This window comes from Colossoma macropomum, unplaced genomic scaffold, assembly GCF_904425465.1.
Source record: "Colossoma macropomum unplaced genomic scaffold, Colossoma_macropomum, whole genome shotgun sequence".
Classification (NCBI taxonomy): Eukaryota; Metazoa; Chordata; class Actinopteri; order Characiformes; family Serrasalmidae; genus Colossoma; species Colossoma macropomum.
In genome coordinates, this window is record NW_023494795.1 from 1,918,678 (window position 1) to 1,931,782 (window position 13,105).

Below are 13,105 nucleotides of genomic sequence, written 5' to 3' on the forward strand. Positions count from 1 at the left end.
CGGTTTCGGTAGATGCCGTTGGGACAGACTGCTGTGTTTTTGTAAGAATCCTGGGAGAGTTCCTTTGTTGGCTAATGCTCAAGGCCAGGTCAGATGCCAGTTTCCCATCAGTTCGGTGGAATTTCTGGCAGTGGAACTGCACGGTCAGTGGGTTCGTTCAGGAATCGAACCAGAAGTCATTGCTTTTGTCCTGTTATTAGAGCAAGTGCTTGTTATGTCTAATATAATGTGGGCTGATTCTCTGTCTGCATGTTAAGCCTTGTCCAGCACCAGAGTCCTTGTCGAAAGTGTATTAAAGTGGGTCACCAGGTCATCGGAATTTTGGAGCATCACAAACTTTAAATAAACTGGAATGAGGGAAACTGTTTGGACTGTTGACTAGTTTGACGTGACTGTTTTATTGTTTGCCTGAACATAAGTGAATGTCTCCCTCATAAGAATCAGCAGTCCTGATTTTTTTGCATTACTGTCCACATCATAGCGCAGTTTACTGTGTTCGTAAGGGGAGTGCTAACTGAAGAGTAAATAAACCATCCATCCCACCCAGTGAGCACAGTCTAGATTTGAGTCCTCGTGTTATGTATTAATTTTCCCAGCTGTGGTTTGTTAATAAATGGTCTGTGTGGTTTAGGTATGGCAACCGTGGCCATAACCAGCCTTGCATCCATAAGGGGACGGGGCGCTGTTTCATCACGTCTCAGAATCACGGCTTTGCGGTGGATCCCCAGACCCTCCCGGAGGACTGGGACGTGCTCTTCACCAATGCTAATGACCAGACCAGCGAGGGCGTCGTGCACAACTATAAACCTCTCTTCAGGTGTGGCAGCCTTTCACTTTTCACAGCGTTCCTAATGTAACTGTTAAATACTTTGCACATCTTGTCCTGTATGTAAAATAAATAATCATTTGCCTATCTTTTGAAGACTAATTGCATCTGGGAAGAATTGAGTTATCAGTGTATATTTATGGTTTTTACAGTGTGCAGTTCCATCCTGAGCACATGGCGGGGCCAACTGACCTGGTTAGCCTTTTTGACATCTTTCTGGACACAGTCAGAGACGCCAAAGTGGGAAAAACTGGCAAGTCAGGTGAGGTTTTTAAATTTGGCGTTTCGTTTAAAATGGTTTTCAAGACAGACTTTTAAATTACACTTTTTTGCAGTATTTTGAAGTGAAATGTGAAGAGGGACATAAGGAAGCCCTTTTTTGATTATTTCACACTCGGAGGTCCCACATAGATTATGCTTGGGTCTACAAATGAAACCTAGGTGTGTGTCTGTTGAAAGTCCACAAAGTTCCACCATTTATTTATTGATTGATTGATTGATTGAAAGGGCCTCCCTCACTCCTCTTATCTTTGAGTGATGAGGTGTTATGGTGGTGAACCTTTTTTAAAAAATTCAAAGGACCTTTACAAATGTTTTTTTTTACAATTTTAGGGTTAATTTAATAATATTTCACCTGTACTTAATTTAAAATAAGGAAGCATTAAACTGCCTTTAGTCTTGTAATCTCTGAGTAACCTCTCTCACTTCTCTAGTGAAAGAGAGGCTGACGGAGCATCTCTCCTTTCCTGGCGCTCCAAAGCCGGAGGAGTTTGTTCGGCCCCGTAAGGTGCTGATTCTGGGCTCTGGTGGGCTCTCCATTGGACAGGCTGGAGAGTTTGATTACTCTGGATCTCAAGTGAGTCATTAAAATAAAAGAATGTGTATTATGTCACCAGAAACTGCTCACCTGGTAAGGCGTGAAAAGAAAACTAGAACAAAAAGTCTTTGCTGTATCCAGACTGACACATACAGCCATTTATAAGTTCTTCGTTTCACCTCGTGTCTGTGAGGCTTTCTAAGATAAACTGTCACTTGATTAATGTCTTTATTATTATATACATGATGCATTAATTAATACATTCCTTTTTTTATAAACAGTTCTGCTGCAGAACCTATTAGTGTTCAGTATCTTTCTCCTGCTTCCTTCAGGCTATTAAAGCTCTTAAAGAAGAGAACATCCAAACTATTCTCATCAACCCCAACATCGCCACAGTGCAGACTTCCAAAGGCCTTGCGGACAAGGTCTACTTCCTGCCCATCACCCCAGAATACGTCACACAGGTAGGACAAACAAACATTAATGAAAAATAACCGGAACAATCCAGCATTTTTAAAGTTGTCAGTGTTTTTACTCCAAATGTTTTCCGAGAAATGAATCAATATAAAAGAGGAAGTAAGAATAAGTAAAATCTGGGTTATAATATATTATTATTACATTATGTTTGTATGATGACACTTTTTAATTGGCAGCTTAATCAAAATGAATGTGTTCATCTCTAAAACTAGTTTTGTATGAAGTATTGAAGGTTCATTACTTTTTCAGTACCACAGCGTCTTTAACCTGTCAGGACTCTAAACACCACTAAAGTTTCAAAGCACCACTTGCTTCTGTTGATGCATATCACATATTGATAATAAGCTGCTAAAACGGGCTTAAATACTGTAACAGATGACCTGAAACACAAAGTTAAAACTCTGGTGAGGTGAAATGTTGGAAAGAGAGTTTATTGGTTGATTGTGATGACGGAGGAGTTGGATGATTCCCCACTGACTCATGGGAAATGGAGTTCTCGACAAAGGTCTTAGGCTCAAGTGAGCCTGCAGGAGAGAGGGGACGAGCAGAGGAGGCGTCCTCGGTGGGAGACGTGACACAAACTGCTTCTGGAACAAACGCAGGACAGGACAGCTGATAAGAACAGAGGTCATTTACATTATCGGTCTTAAAGGCATGATGCTAAAAAAACACTGTTTAATTCTAAGGGATCGAGTGTGGCTGCAAAATGATTGTGTACAATTGAGTTATGATTGTTTGTGGTGCATAAACACCTATTAAACGTCATAAGTGGAACATTTTCATTACGCTATAGGTGGGGGGGGTGTAAGTACTGTAGCATATAGGCTCTTTAAATAGACTTTGTTCTCTGTGAAGCTGTTACAAGTGAAAGTTTTCAGAGTGTTCAATAAAATTTGAATGTTAATCAGTTTTTTTGTCTGCTGTAGGATTTTGTGACTAGATGTTGATACTACACTCACTGTCCGTGTTGAAATTAAAATTCTGTTATCCTGACACCTCTGCTCTGCTCCAGGTGATAAAGAACGAGCGTCCTGACGGCGTACTGCTGACGTTCGGGGGTCAGACCGCTCTGAACTGCGGTGTTGAGCTGACCAAGCAGGGGGTGCTGGAGAAGTACAACGTGAGGGTGCTGGGAACCCCAGTGTCCTCCATCGAGATGACTGAGGATAGGAAGATCTTTGTGGAGAAGATGGAAGAAATAAACGAGCATGTGGCCCCCAGTGAGGCAGCCATGTCTGTTGAGCAGGTCAGCTTATCCACTATGTGATCGTTTAATGGCCATCAGTCTCTTTTACTGTACGCTCAGCTTCGTCTAGTGTAGAAGTAGACACAGGTGATGTTGAACTGGACCTTAGAAGATGAGAGCTGAGTTTTCATAGTATAGACACACAAAAATGACCTTACCATACTTCTTTAATTCAATAGATAACTTTTAATAAATCACTTTTATTTTGATATGTAAATATAAAATGTAATGTTTAAATAAATTGAGCACAAGGTTTCAAAACTCTTCAAAAAGCCCTTATGCTATATCACAGTGCTTACATGTGCAAAATTATAGATCTGTCGAATGATTTGAGTAGTTAATTACAATAAATTGCATTTGTCTCAACTCTGTACTTTGACCCAAAAGAGAATCCTTGTCCTGTTTTATGTGTAAACGAAATAGGCCAGATCTTCAGAATGCAAAAAAAAAATCATAGCATTGAAAATTGAGCACAGTAATTTTGATATTCTTAAGAAAAACCTTTTGTTTTTGCTGTTTTTGCTGTTTTTGCTTTTGTTCATGTTCCTTTGTCTCTCTTCCTCCTCCAGGCGGTGGCTGCTGCTGAAAGGCTGGGCTTCCCGGTGCTGATCCGCTCAGCGTTTGCGCTGGGTGGACTGGGCTCAGGTTTCGCCAACAACAAAGAAGAGTTGATCACACTAGTCACACAAGCCTTTGCTCACACGTCTCAAGTCCTGGTGGATAAGTCGCTTAAGGGCTGGAAGGAAATCGAGTACGAAGTAGTGCGAGATGCTTACGACAACTGCGTCACGGTAGGAAACGTCTGAGCCCAAAGACCTGCCGATTTGGAAAAGCCTGTTTGCTCACGCCTGTTGTGCCAAATTCACTGCATTTAAACTTTATGATTCCAGGTGTGTAACATGGAGAACATAGACCCGTTGGGAATTCACACTGGAGAGTCCATCGTTGTGGCTCCTAGTCAGACACTGAACGATTACGAGTACAACATGCTGAGGAACACGGCCATCAAAGTTATACGGCACCTGGGGATCGTGGGGGAGTGCAACATTCAGTATGCTCTCAATCCAGAGTCCGAGCAGGTAACCTGCCTGGAGTTGGGGTCCTCGGATCGTATTGTTTTATTTAGGGATGCGCCGAAATGGGAATTCATTACACAACGTAGAAGTTTGGACTAGATCTCGTTTATACGGGGTTTCAAATGCAGGAAAATTAATAAGATGACATTTTAGCACAGTGGCCCAGCATCAACCAAGAGTTTTGTGATTAAATATCAGTTTGATGTATTTTTTTCAAATCTAAACATTTTTATTAATTTTAAAATTTATTTTTGCACTTTTATAACAAACATTTTCAGGCATCCCTAATTGTATAAAAATGTGAAACACTGAGAACTGACGTTGGTTCTTGTGAGTGTTTGTGTTTATACAGTTCCAGATCGTGTGTGTTGTTTCTCTCGCAGTACTACATCATTGAAGTGAACGCTCGTCTCTCTCGGAGCTCTGCTTTGGCCAGTAAAGCCACCGGTTACCCGTTAGCCTATGTGGCGGCTAAACTTGGCCTGGGGATCCCTCTGCCGGTTCTAAAGTGAGTTGTGCAGCAGATACAAACCACCAAAACCACAAACCTTCACTCCAGCAACTCTATGTTGATCCCTTCAGTCACACACTCACTTTGTAGACACACCTGTGTTGTTGGTGCACAGTGTGTGTGAGTCATCCTCACACCAGTATACTGGTGGACCAGTATTTAATTTTTTTAATAGATTTAAAAGTTTTTGACTTTATATATTCATATATTTCTAATTAATATTAATAAGTATTTATGTAAGCATTATGTCTTATTTTTCTAATTCTAATATCAGACACCCATGATTTTATTTATATAATAAATTCAATACTGTAAAACATTCAACATTATAAAAGTGCAATATTTTAAAAAAACAAGTTTTAGTGTCCTCATCTAGCCACAAGCTAATGTATTAGCCCTAAGCTAATACAGTAGCTACAAGCTAACCTGCAAGCTGACATTCCAACTATAAATGATGAGTAAATCATCACTGTTGTGAAAATTTAAGGATGAATGGATCCATAAACATTTTCCAAAATTACATGGACAATATTTTTACATGAACTTCCATGATTAGCTAAGAACGTTCTTTATTCTTAGTCGCTGTTTTAGAGGTTAGAGCTTTGTTCTAACAGTGATCTGTCTGAAAAACATGGCCAGTTCGGGTGTCTCTGTATTGAACTTGCAACTCAGGGTTGGTTGTTTTGCAGGAACTCTGTGACCAACTCCACCACGGCCAACTTTGAGCCCAGTCTGGACTACTGTGTGGTGAAGGTCCCTCGCTGGGACCTGAGCAAGTTCCTCAGAGTTAGCACCAAAATCGGCAGCTCCATGAAGAGTGTTGGTAAGACTGCCTATTTCCAAAAACAGGCTCTGAGTATCTGTTTCGCAGTACAGTCCTCAGGGGCTCCCAGACTAGGGATGAACCGTCAGCCAGTTTCGCCAACTTTTTAGGTGACGGCAGTGTTGCTCAAAAATACTCACTTAAACATGGTTTATTACTGAAAACAGTCGAGAGGAATCAGTCGGTAATTTGTCCGTGTTGGATGAGTAACAGAGGCCAGTTCTTCAGATGAGCTAATGAGCGAACACGTTAGGTGCTGATGAGGACTCGGGTTCTACGTGAGTATTTTCTCTGAAGTGCCAAGTTTCTGGGCGTGGCTGATATCAGAGTAGTCAACTTAGTTAGCTATGCAGCCGCACTACCTCTGCCTTCTCAGCCACGTTCTTAACAAGTCCATGGATTTGTGTTTGTAGCAGTGTAGTATAACATACCTAATCACAAATGTGAGCAAAACTATCGTTTAACTGAATTTCTGGCCTATTTTACCTATAAATTATACCTGAATACTGATTTCAGTATTTGAATAGTGGTGCCTCGAATGGTTAACCCAGTACTTGAGTACTCTGCGCACATCCTTGTCATAAACAATCAATATATTTGTTCTCAGCTTGTAGCACAAATATCAGAGACTCAGGTGCTTGATTGCTTGTCCAGGTGTGCTGGAAGCTGCCGTTCATCAAAAACGTGGACTTTCAGGGATCTTTGCGGACGGGATTTGGAATTGATTGTTCAGCCAGATCTTTAAAAGTGTGCAGTTTTCTTTAAGGTGTAGTTTGGTTTTGGTGCGAGTTCACTGTGCTGTGTTTCCAGGGGAAGTGATGGCCATCGGTCGGAGCTTTGAAGAGGCCTTCCAGAAAGCTCTGAGGATGGTAGATGAGAACTGTGTTGGGTTTGACCACACCATCAAACCGCTGTCTGAGCAGGTTAGTGCTGAAGATCTGTGCTTTTGTCTTACTAATGAACTGCATCAGCATGGCTCACAGGAAGTGCCTGCATTTACGGTGTGCTCTTAAACTGTTCAGACTGCTGTTGAGTTCAGAGGTCTTCAGATCTGGACCTTAAATCCAGTTTCCAGTCCTGAATTTTATCACTGGTTATTAACTAAACTAATGTACCTGAAGCTTCGTTCACATGACCAGATTAAAGTGGTGTTTGTTTTTATTTATTTTTTTAGCCAAAATTTGAAATCATTATTCAGGTATTTGTTGCATCTCAGCAACAATCAATCATCAATTTGGGGTTGAAGAATTAGCACTTGTGGCAATATTTTGGCTGCTGTGCACGTTACATCAGTGCTGAACTAAAAAGTGAAAAATGGTGAATAAACTATAAGTCGGCTTGTCAAAGCCAGCTAATCACATTGGAAAGTTAAACTTCATAAACTTCATAATGGAGCCTGATGGCTGTAGAAAGCTCTAATACCTTAAATTCATTGCTGCCTTAATCCCCTGCTACCTTAAATAGACTGCAATCTTGCGCTGGTACCTTAAATCCACCGGTACCTATCTTCGAACGATCGTTTTATGAAAATTGTACATCTGCTTAGAAAAGCACAAGCAACCTAATCAGTTATAGGTTCTATGATCCTGCAGAGTTTAGTGTTCCAGTTCAAACTGCAGGATGAGAAACATTTTTTGAGCGAAGAATATCAGTAACTAGAAGATTATGAAGAACAGTAATTTGGCTTTTCCAAGCCAGTTTAATAGTAAATTCATTTTTGTCAGATTTCTTAAGTCATTAATCTCATGCACTCAGCATCCGACCATCAGACGCTGCTGGAATTTGGAAAATTTTAGTCATTTATGCTTCAGTATCAACTGGTCTACAGCTTGTTTTGTGCCCAAAGCCTCAAGACTGTATCAGCCCACATCACTTACATGGTACGAGAGGAAGCGCGGGCTGCTTCAGTTGCGACGCACTAGACAGCGGGCGGCGATTTGAGGGACCTGCTGTGTTCATTTTTCATTTTAAACTTGACTGAAACACCAAAACGGGCCAAATAGGTTACAGTTAGCATGGTTTGTGCTGCTTGTACGTCACATGATCTGCACTTTTGTGGCGCACTGGTCTAACTGTTATGACGGCTCTTGCCTGACTAGATACACGAACCTGCTGCCCACTCCTAGCGCTACAGACAGGAGGAAAGTCCATGGTTTAATTATGTATTTTATTAATTGCATCGTTTTCCTCGTCCACAGGACTGACTATGCGATGTTCTCTTCTTTTGTTAGTCCTCATTTGCTTCAACAATCGTATTTTTCTTCTGGTTCTCAGGAGCTGCAGATTCCTACAGACAAGCGTATCTTCGTGCTGGCCGCAGCTCTGTATGCTGGCTACGATGTTGACCGCCTGTATGAGCTGACCAAAATCGACCGCTGGTTCCTGCACAAGATGAAAAACATCACAGACCACGAGAAGCTTCTGGAAACGTTTAATCAGGACGAAAGTGCCATGCCACCTCACGTGATGAAGAAGGCGAAACAGCTGGGCTTCTCTGACAAGCAGATTGCTCTGGCTGTGCAGAGGTATGGAGACGGTACAGCACATGGCTGCACAAACCACACCTCCTCCTCTGCCTGTCGCTTCCTTCATCCTCCGTTTCTCTGTAGGTTCATTTCTCTGAGTTCTGATTGTTTGTCTTGTGCAGCACTGAGCTGGCGGTACGGAAGCTGAGGCGTGATTGGAAGATTCTGCCGGTGGTGAAGCAGATTGACACGGTGGCTGCTGAATGGCCCGCCCACACCAACTACCTTTACCTGACCTATCATGGCACGGAGTGTGACCTGGCCTTCGAGGAGCCCCACGTTATGGTGATTGGCTCTGGTGTGTACCGCATTGGCAGCAGCGTGGAGTTTGACTGGTGTGCCGTGGGCTGCATCATGGAGCTTAGGAAGGTGGGTCTTTTAGATATGGTAAACTCGCATTGACCATCTGTGAAATATGATCTTTAAAGTGAGCTCAGTTTGGATTAGGTTGGGGATGCATCGATACCGATAGTGGTATTGAGTATCGGCCCAATACCGTACTTATTGACTCATGAAAAGGCATCGAGACAATCGGCACACAAACATGATCATAATCACTTTCTCTGCAAGGCTGAGCACACAGAGGCTAACAAAACAGGCACAAACCCTCAACGTTTGCTGTACCGAAGTCTGAATACGCCGTTTTTACGGCCCAGTGTATGTCTGGTTTTAGAGGACGTTCACCCGCAGCTTGACCAGCCAAGATGTAAACATTAATTTGTTTACTCATTATGCAGAAAGGTTATTGATGCATCCCTGTATCAGGTCATGAGTGTCTCTCAGTCTTTTTGAATCAAATGAATGGTGATCAATAAACTGGATCAGTTTCTGAGCAATACTAATCTTATTAAACAGATTAGCTCAGTGTAAATTGTATATGTGCAGTTTTATAAACCGTCTAGCAAAATATTATTTAAAAGTTTGCGCAATATTATGAACACTCTTAGTGTATGACCGTGTCCACTGTGGTACATTAATCTCTATTGTATATTTGTTTGTGCCTTTATAGATCATTGGTGTCAGATCAGTCTTGAAATGTGCTGATACCCTGAGTTCAGATATCAGATTCTGTACTGGCAGAGAAAACGCTGGGTTGGTTCATCTCTAAAACTATGAATAATTAATGTTTTGGTCTGGTTTCTTTTTCAGATGGGTTACAAAACAATCATGGTGAACTACAATCCTGAAACGGTCAGCACAGACTATGATATGTGCAACAGACTCTACTTTGACGAGATCTCCTTTGAGGTGAGGCCTGAGTGAACCTGTAGTTAAATAGTTTGAGGTCATGTGTGAATAATGAAGAGCGACCGTTTGTTTATGTTGTATGAATTTTCATTTCAGAACTGAATCGTTAAGTTGATCAATTTTAAGTGTCGGTGGTGTCTGCAGCTTTAAGATGGACAAAAGTAACTTCATTTACATATTTAGTTCGTTTTTAATGTGTAGTCCAGGTTTATATCAGTCTAAATATACTGTCTGGCTTCAGAGCAATTTGTAGCAACACAAGAAAGCACTAATAAAGACTAATAATAATAATAATAACAATAATAATAACAATAATAACAATAAAACAGTGAAACAAAGCTAGAGTAACAGTAGCTTTGAGGCTGATTCGTATGTTAAGCTTTACTGTTTTATTATTTTAACAAGAACCAATTTATAGTCTGTAAATGTGTGATTTATCAAACGTGTAAGAAGAATGACCAATTACAGTTTCAGCTTATCAGACGACACAAATTCTGGCAGTAAAAAGACTTTTTTCGTTAGTTTTTCCTCCACGTCTGTTTGTTTTCTGAAATCTGAGAACTCTGGCTTGAATCTCAGGTGGTGATGGACATCTATGAGATGGAGAATCCCGAGGGAATTATTCTTTCTATGGGAGGCCAGCTCCCCAACAACATCGCCATGGCTCTCCACAGGCAGCAGTGCCGGATCCTGGGCACTTCACCGGAGTTCATTGACTCGGCTGAGAACCGCTTCAAGTTCTCCAGGATGTTGGACACCATTGGAATCAGCCAGCCTCGCTGGAAAGAGCTGTCTGATACAGAGGTGCTGCACCTGAACTGTTCATTCTAACTGGTCTTCACTTCTCTAGCTTTTATTCATTTGCTGCAAATGTGCTTTCTGACAAGTGAGATATATATATATATATATATATATATATATATATATATATATATATATATATATATATATATATATATAATATTTATTTATTTATTTTTTCTGTTTTAAGCAAACTTTTTCCCATCGTGGCTGGCTTAATAGAGAACATCTTCATTTCAAAAGATTTGTCAAATATTTAGAGATTCCTATTTGCTGTTTATTAAAAGATGCTAACATAGGATAGCGCATATAGGTCTTATATTATGACTATATTGGACATCATAGTCATATTTGCAGAAATAATACCTCTTAAAGGACAATTCCATATTGTTTTTTTTGTTTGTTTTTCATTTTATGCACAATTCAGTTATTTACATATAAACAAAGTTGTTCAGGCTGTTTTGATGTGAAATGGTTAGTTGAAGAAAAACTTACCAGCACTGATTTCTTTGCAGGGGTGGTGATGTCTACCATGCAGTTGTAGCCACTTTATTTACTATCTAAGCCAATCAGTGATTTTCTACCTGTGTCTCTAAATTTTAAATTTAATGCTGAAAATAGTAAAATTATGATGAATCTGAAAAATCTGTTTCCTTTGAGGGCTACTTTGCCTTACAATGCCCTGTGTGTTCCTCTCTGGCATGAACAGATTAAAAAAACAAAGTTTTAGGCCAAAACCTGATGGCAAAACTACTATAAAGGAAGTCCCGGGCGTCGGGTAGCATATCAGTCTTAACCGTTTTATGCCATGACTTTCTGTGAGGGAGCTTTTATAGGTGTTCAGATGTCTGAAACTTCCACTGTGAATAAGTCTCTAGATTGAGCTTTTCATATCAAAACCTCTGTTAATGACTTTGTTTACATCTTAATGATTTTCATTGTGCTAAACTTTTAAGAATCGTCTGTAAAATTCTCCTTAAAGGTGAAGCCCACCTGCCTGAGCCTGTTTTAATCCAGCTTGTCTTTCCCTCTCTAGTCGGTCATGCACTTCTGCGAGACGGTGGGCTACCCGTGCCTGGTGCGGCCGTCCTATGTGCTTAGCGGAGCCGCTATGAATGTCGCCTACTCTGACAACGACCTGGAGAAATATATGAGCAGTGCTGTGGCCGTGTCCAAAGAGCACCCCGTCGTTATATCCAAATTCATCCAGGAGGCCAAGGTTAGTCACTTTGCCTGTCTGCTGTTGTTCCAAGTGGTGTGTAGGTGGCTTGTGGGGTGGGAGAGCAAGTGGAGTCTTGTCAGTTGCTTCTGGTGGCGGTTAAACAGTAAAAGGAAGTTAAAGTGTATTCGGCATGATTAAACTTGCCAAAAGGTGCCATGTTGAAAGATAATGCTGGATGTAAGCAGAAGGCATCAAAAGCCATCTGGTGGTGCATCTTGGTATTGCTCTGCTTTTTAAAACTTGATTAACTTTTCACCACTTCAGCATGAAAAGTATCACCGTGCTGTAAATGCTTATACACTTTACATAAAGTCTTTAATTAGCTGAACTGAGATCTGTAAGTAACGTGTTGGTTGTTCTTGTGTTGCAGGAGATTGATGTCGATGCTGTTGCCTGTGATGGAGCGGTCATTGCCATAGCAGTGTCCGAGCATGTGGAAAATGCTGGTGTCCATTCAGGGGATGCTACGCTGGTCACACCACCTCAGGACATTAACCAGAAGACTATGGAGCGCATTAAGCTAATTGTCCACAACATTGGCCAAGAACTTCAGGTCACAGGGCCGTTTAACCTGCAGCTCATTGCTAAGGTACGAGTGTCTGAGTTATTCCCACAGCCTCGTTATGAAACTTCTGTTTTCTTCTGACTCGAGGAAACAGACATCAAGCTTTTGTTTTCCGTTAAAAGTGACCATAATTTACATGCCTTGGATGTAAAGTTTCTTGAAAGCCAATTTCAGCTGAAAGTCCAGCCCGTCTGAATTTGGACGTCTTTGATTCAGTTCAGCTTGGTCATTTTTGTCTTGACTCTGTCTGTCAATACAGGATGACCAGCTGAAGGTGATTGAGTGCAACGTGCGAGTCTCGCGCTCCTTCCCTTTCATTTCCAAGACGCTGGGCGTCGACCTCGTGGCCCTGGCAACACAAGTTATCATGGGAGAAGAAGTGGAAGCTGTGGGGCTCATGAGGGGAAATGGCATTGTGGGAGTTAAGGTAAGAACAGCCGGCCAGCAGCCTTTCAGTCATCAGAGTAGTTTTCAAAATAAACGGTGTTGTGTCTGAACTTCTCATTGTTCTGGACGTGTTTCTGATAGTCTGTCTGTATTCATGTAATGTTGAGGGTGTGGTTTGTTTGTTTGGTCTGTCTGTCCGCCTGTCTGTCTGCCTGTCTGTCTGATTTATTTACAGCCAAACTGGCCGTGGTGTTTTTACTTCCTTAAATCTGTTTATTTCCATTCTCAATTTAAATTAACATTAACAGCACATTTTCAATACTTTCTATCAGCCAAAGTTGCAACATAAACAGTGTTTGCTATTAAAGGGGCCAAACTTGCATTTTAAGTTCTTAAATGAAAAATCAGAAGCATATTTATATCACATAATCAAATTAAGTGCTACATTGAAAGTAAAATGAAACTGGATTTTGGCGTGAAGTCATGCATAATTACGCCACAAATAACATCAACATTTAAATACAGCTTGAGTGAACCTGCCGCACCTTAATTATGTAAAAAAAACTGCTACGCGGATCGGC

At 41.1% G+C, this 13,105-nt stretch overlaps 1 protein-coding gene across 3 annotated transcripts in view; it reads left to right on the forward strand.

Annotated features, from left to right (window-relative positions):
* cad (carbamoyl-phosphate synthetase 2, aspartate transcarbamylase, and dihydroorotase) overlaps positions 1 to 13,105 on the forward strand; it is a 32,737-nt gene that overhangs the window by 3,162 nt on the left and 16,470 nt on the right. For all 3 annotated transcript variants that reach the window (XM_036581170.1, XM_036581171.1, XM_036581172.1), the window contains exons 7-23: positions 632 to 817; positions 979 to 1,088; positions 1,540 to 1,682; positions 1,976 to 2,107; positions 3,133 to 3,366; positions 3,936 to 4,157; positions 4,257 to 4,445; positions 4,826 to 4,950; positions 5,643 to 5,776; positions 6,587 to 6,699; positions 8,051 to 8,301; positions 8,424 to 8,670; positions 9,451 to 9,549; positions 10,129 to 10,353; positions 11,387 to 11,569; positions 11,943 to 12,161; positions 12,397 to 12,564. In XM_036581170.1, coding sequence (XP_036437063.1) covers positions 632 to 817; positions 979 to 1,088; positions 1,540 to 1,682; positions 1,976 to 2,107; positions 3,133 to 3,366; positions 3,936 to 4,157; positions 4,257 to 4,445; positions 4,826 to 4,950; positions 5,643 to 5,776; positions 6,587 to 6,699; positions 8,051 to 8,301; positions 8,424 to 8,670; positions 9,451 to 9,549; positions 10,129 to 10,353; positions 11,387 to 11,569; positions 11,943 to 12,161; positions 12,397 to 12,564 — 2,980 coding nt within the window. The remainder of the gene's footprint in view (positions 1 to 631; positions 818 to 978; positions 1,089 to 1,539; positions 1,683 to 1,975; positions 2,108 to 3,132; positions 3,367 to 3,935; positions 4,158 to 4,256; positions 4,446 to 4,825; positions 4,951 to 5,642; positions 5,777 to 6,586; positions 6,700 to 8,050; positions 8,302 to 8,423; positions 8,671 to 9,450; positions 9,550 to 10,128; positions 10,354 to 11,386; positions 11,570 to 11,942; positions 12,162 to 12,396; positions 12,565 to 13,105) is intronic.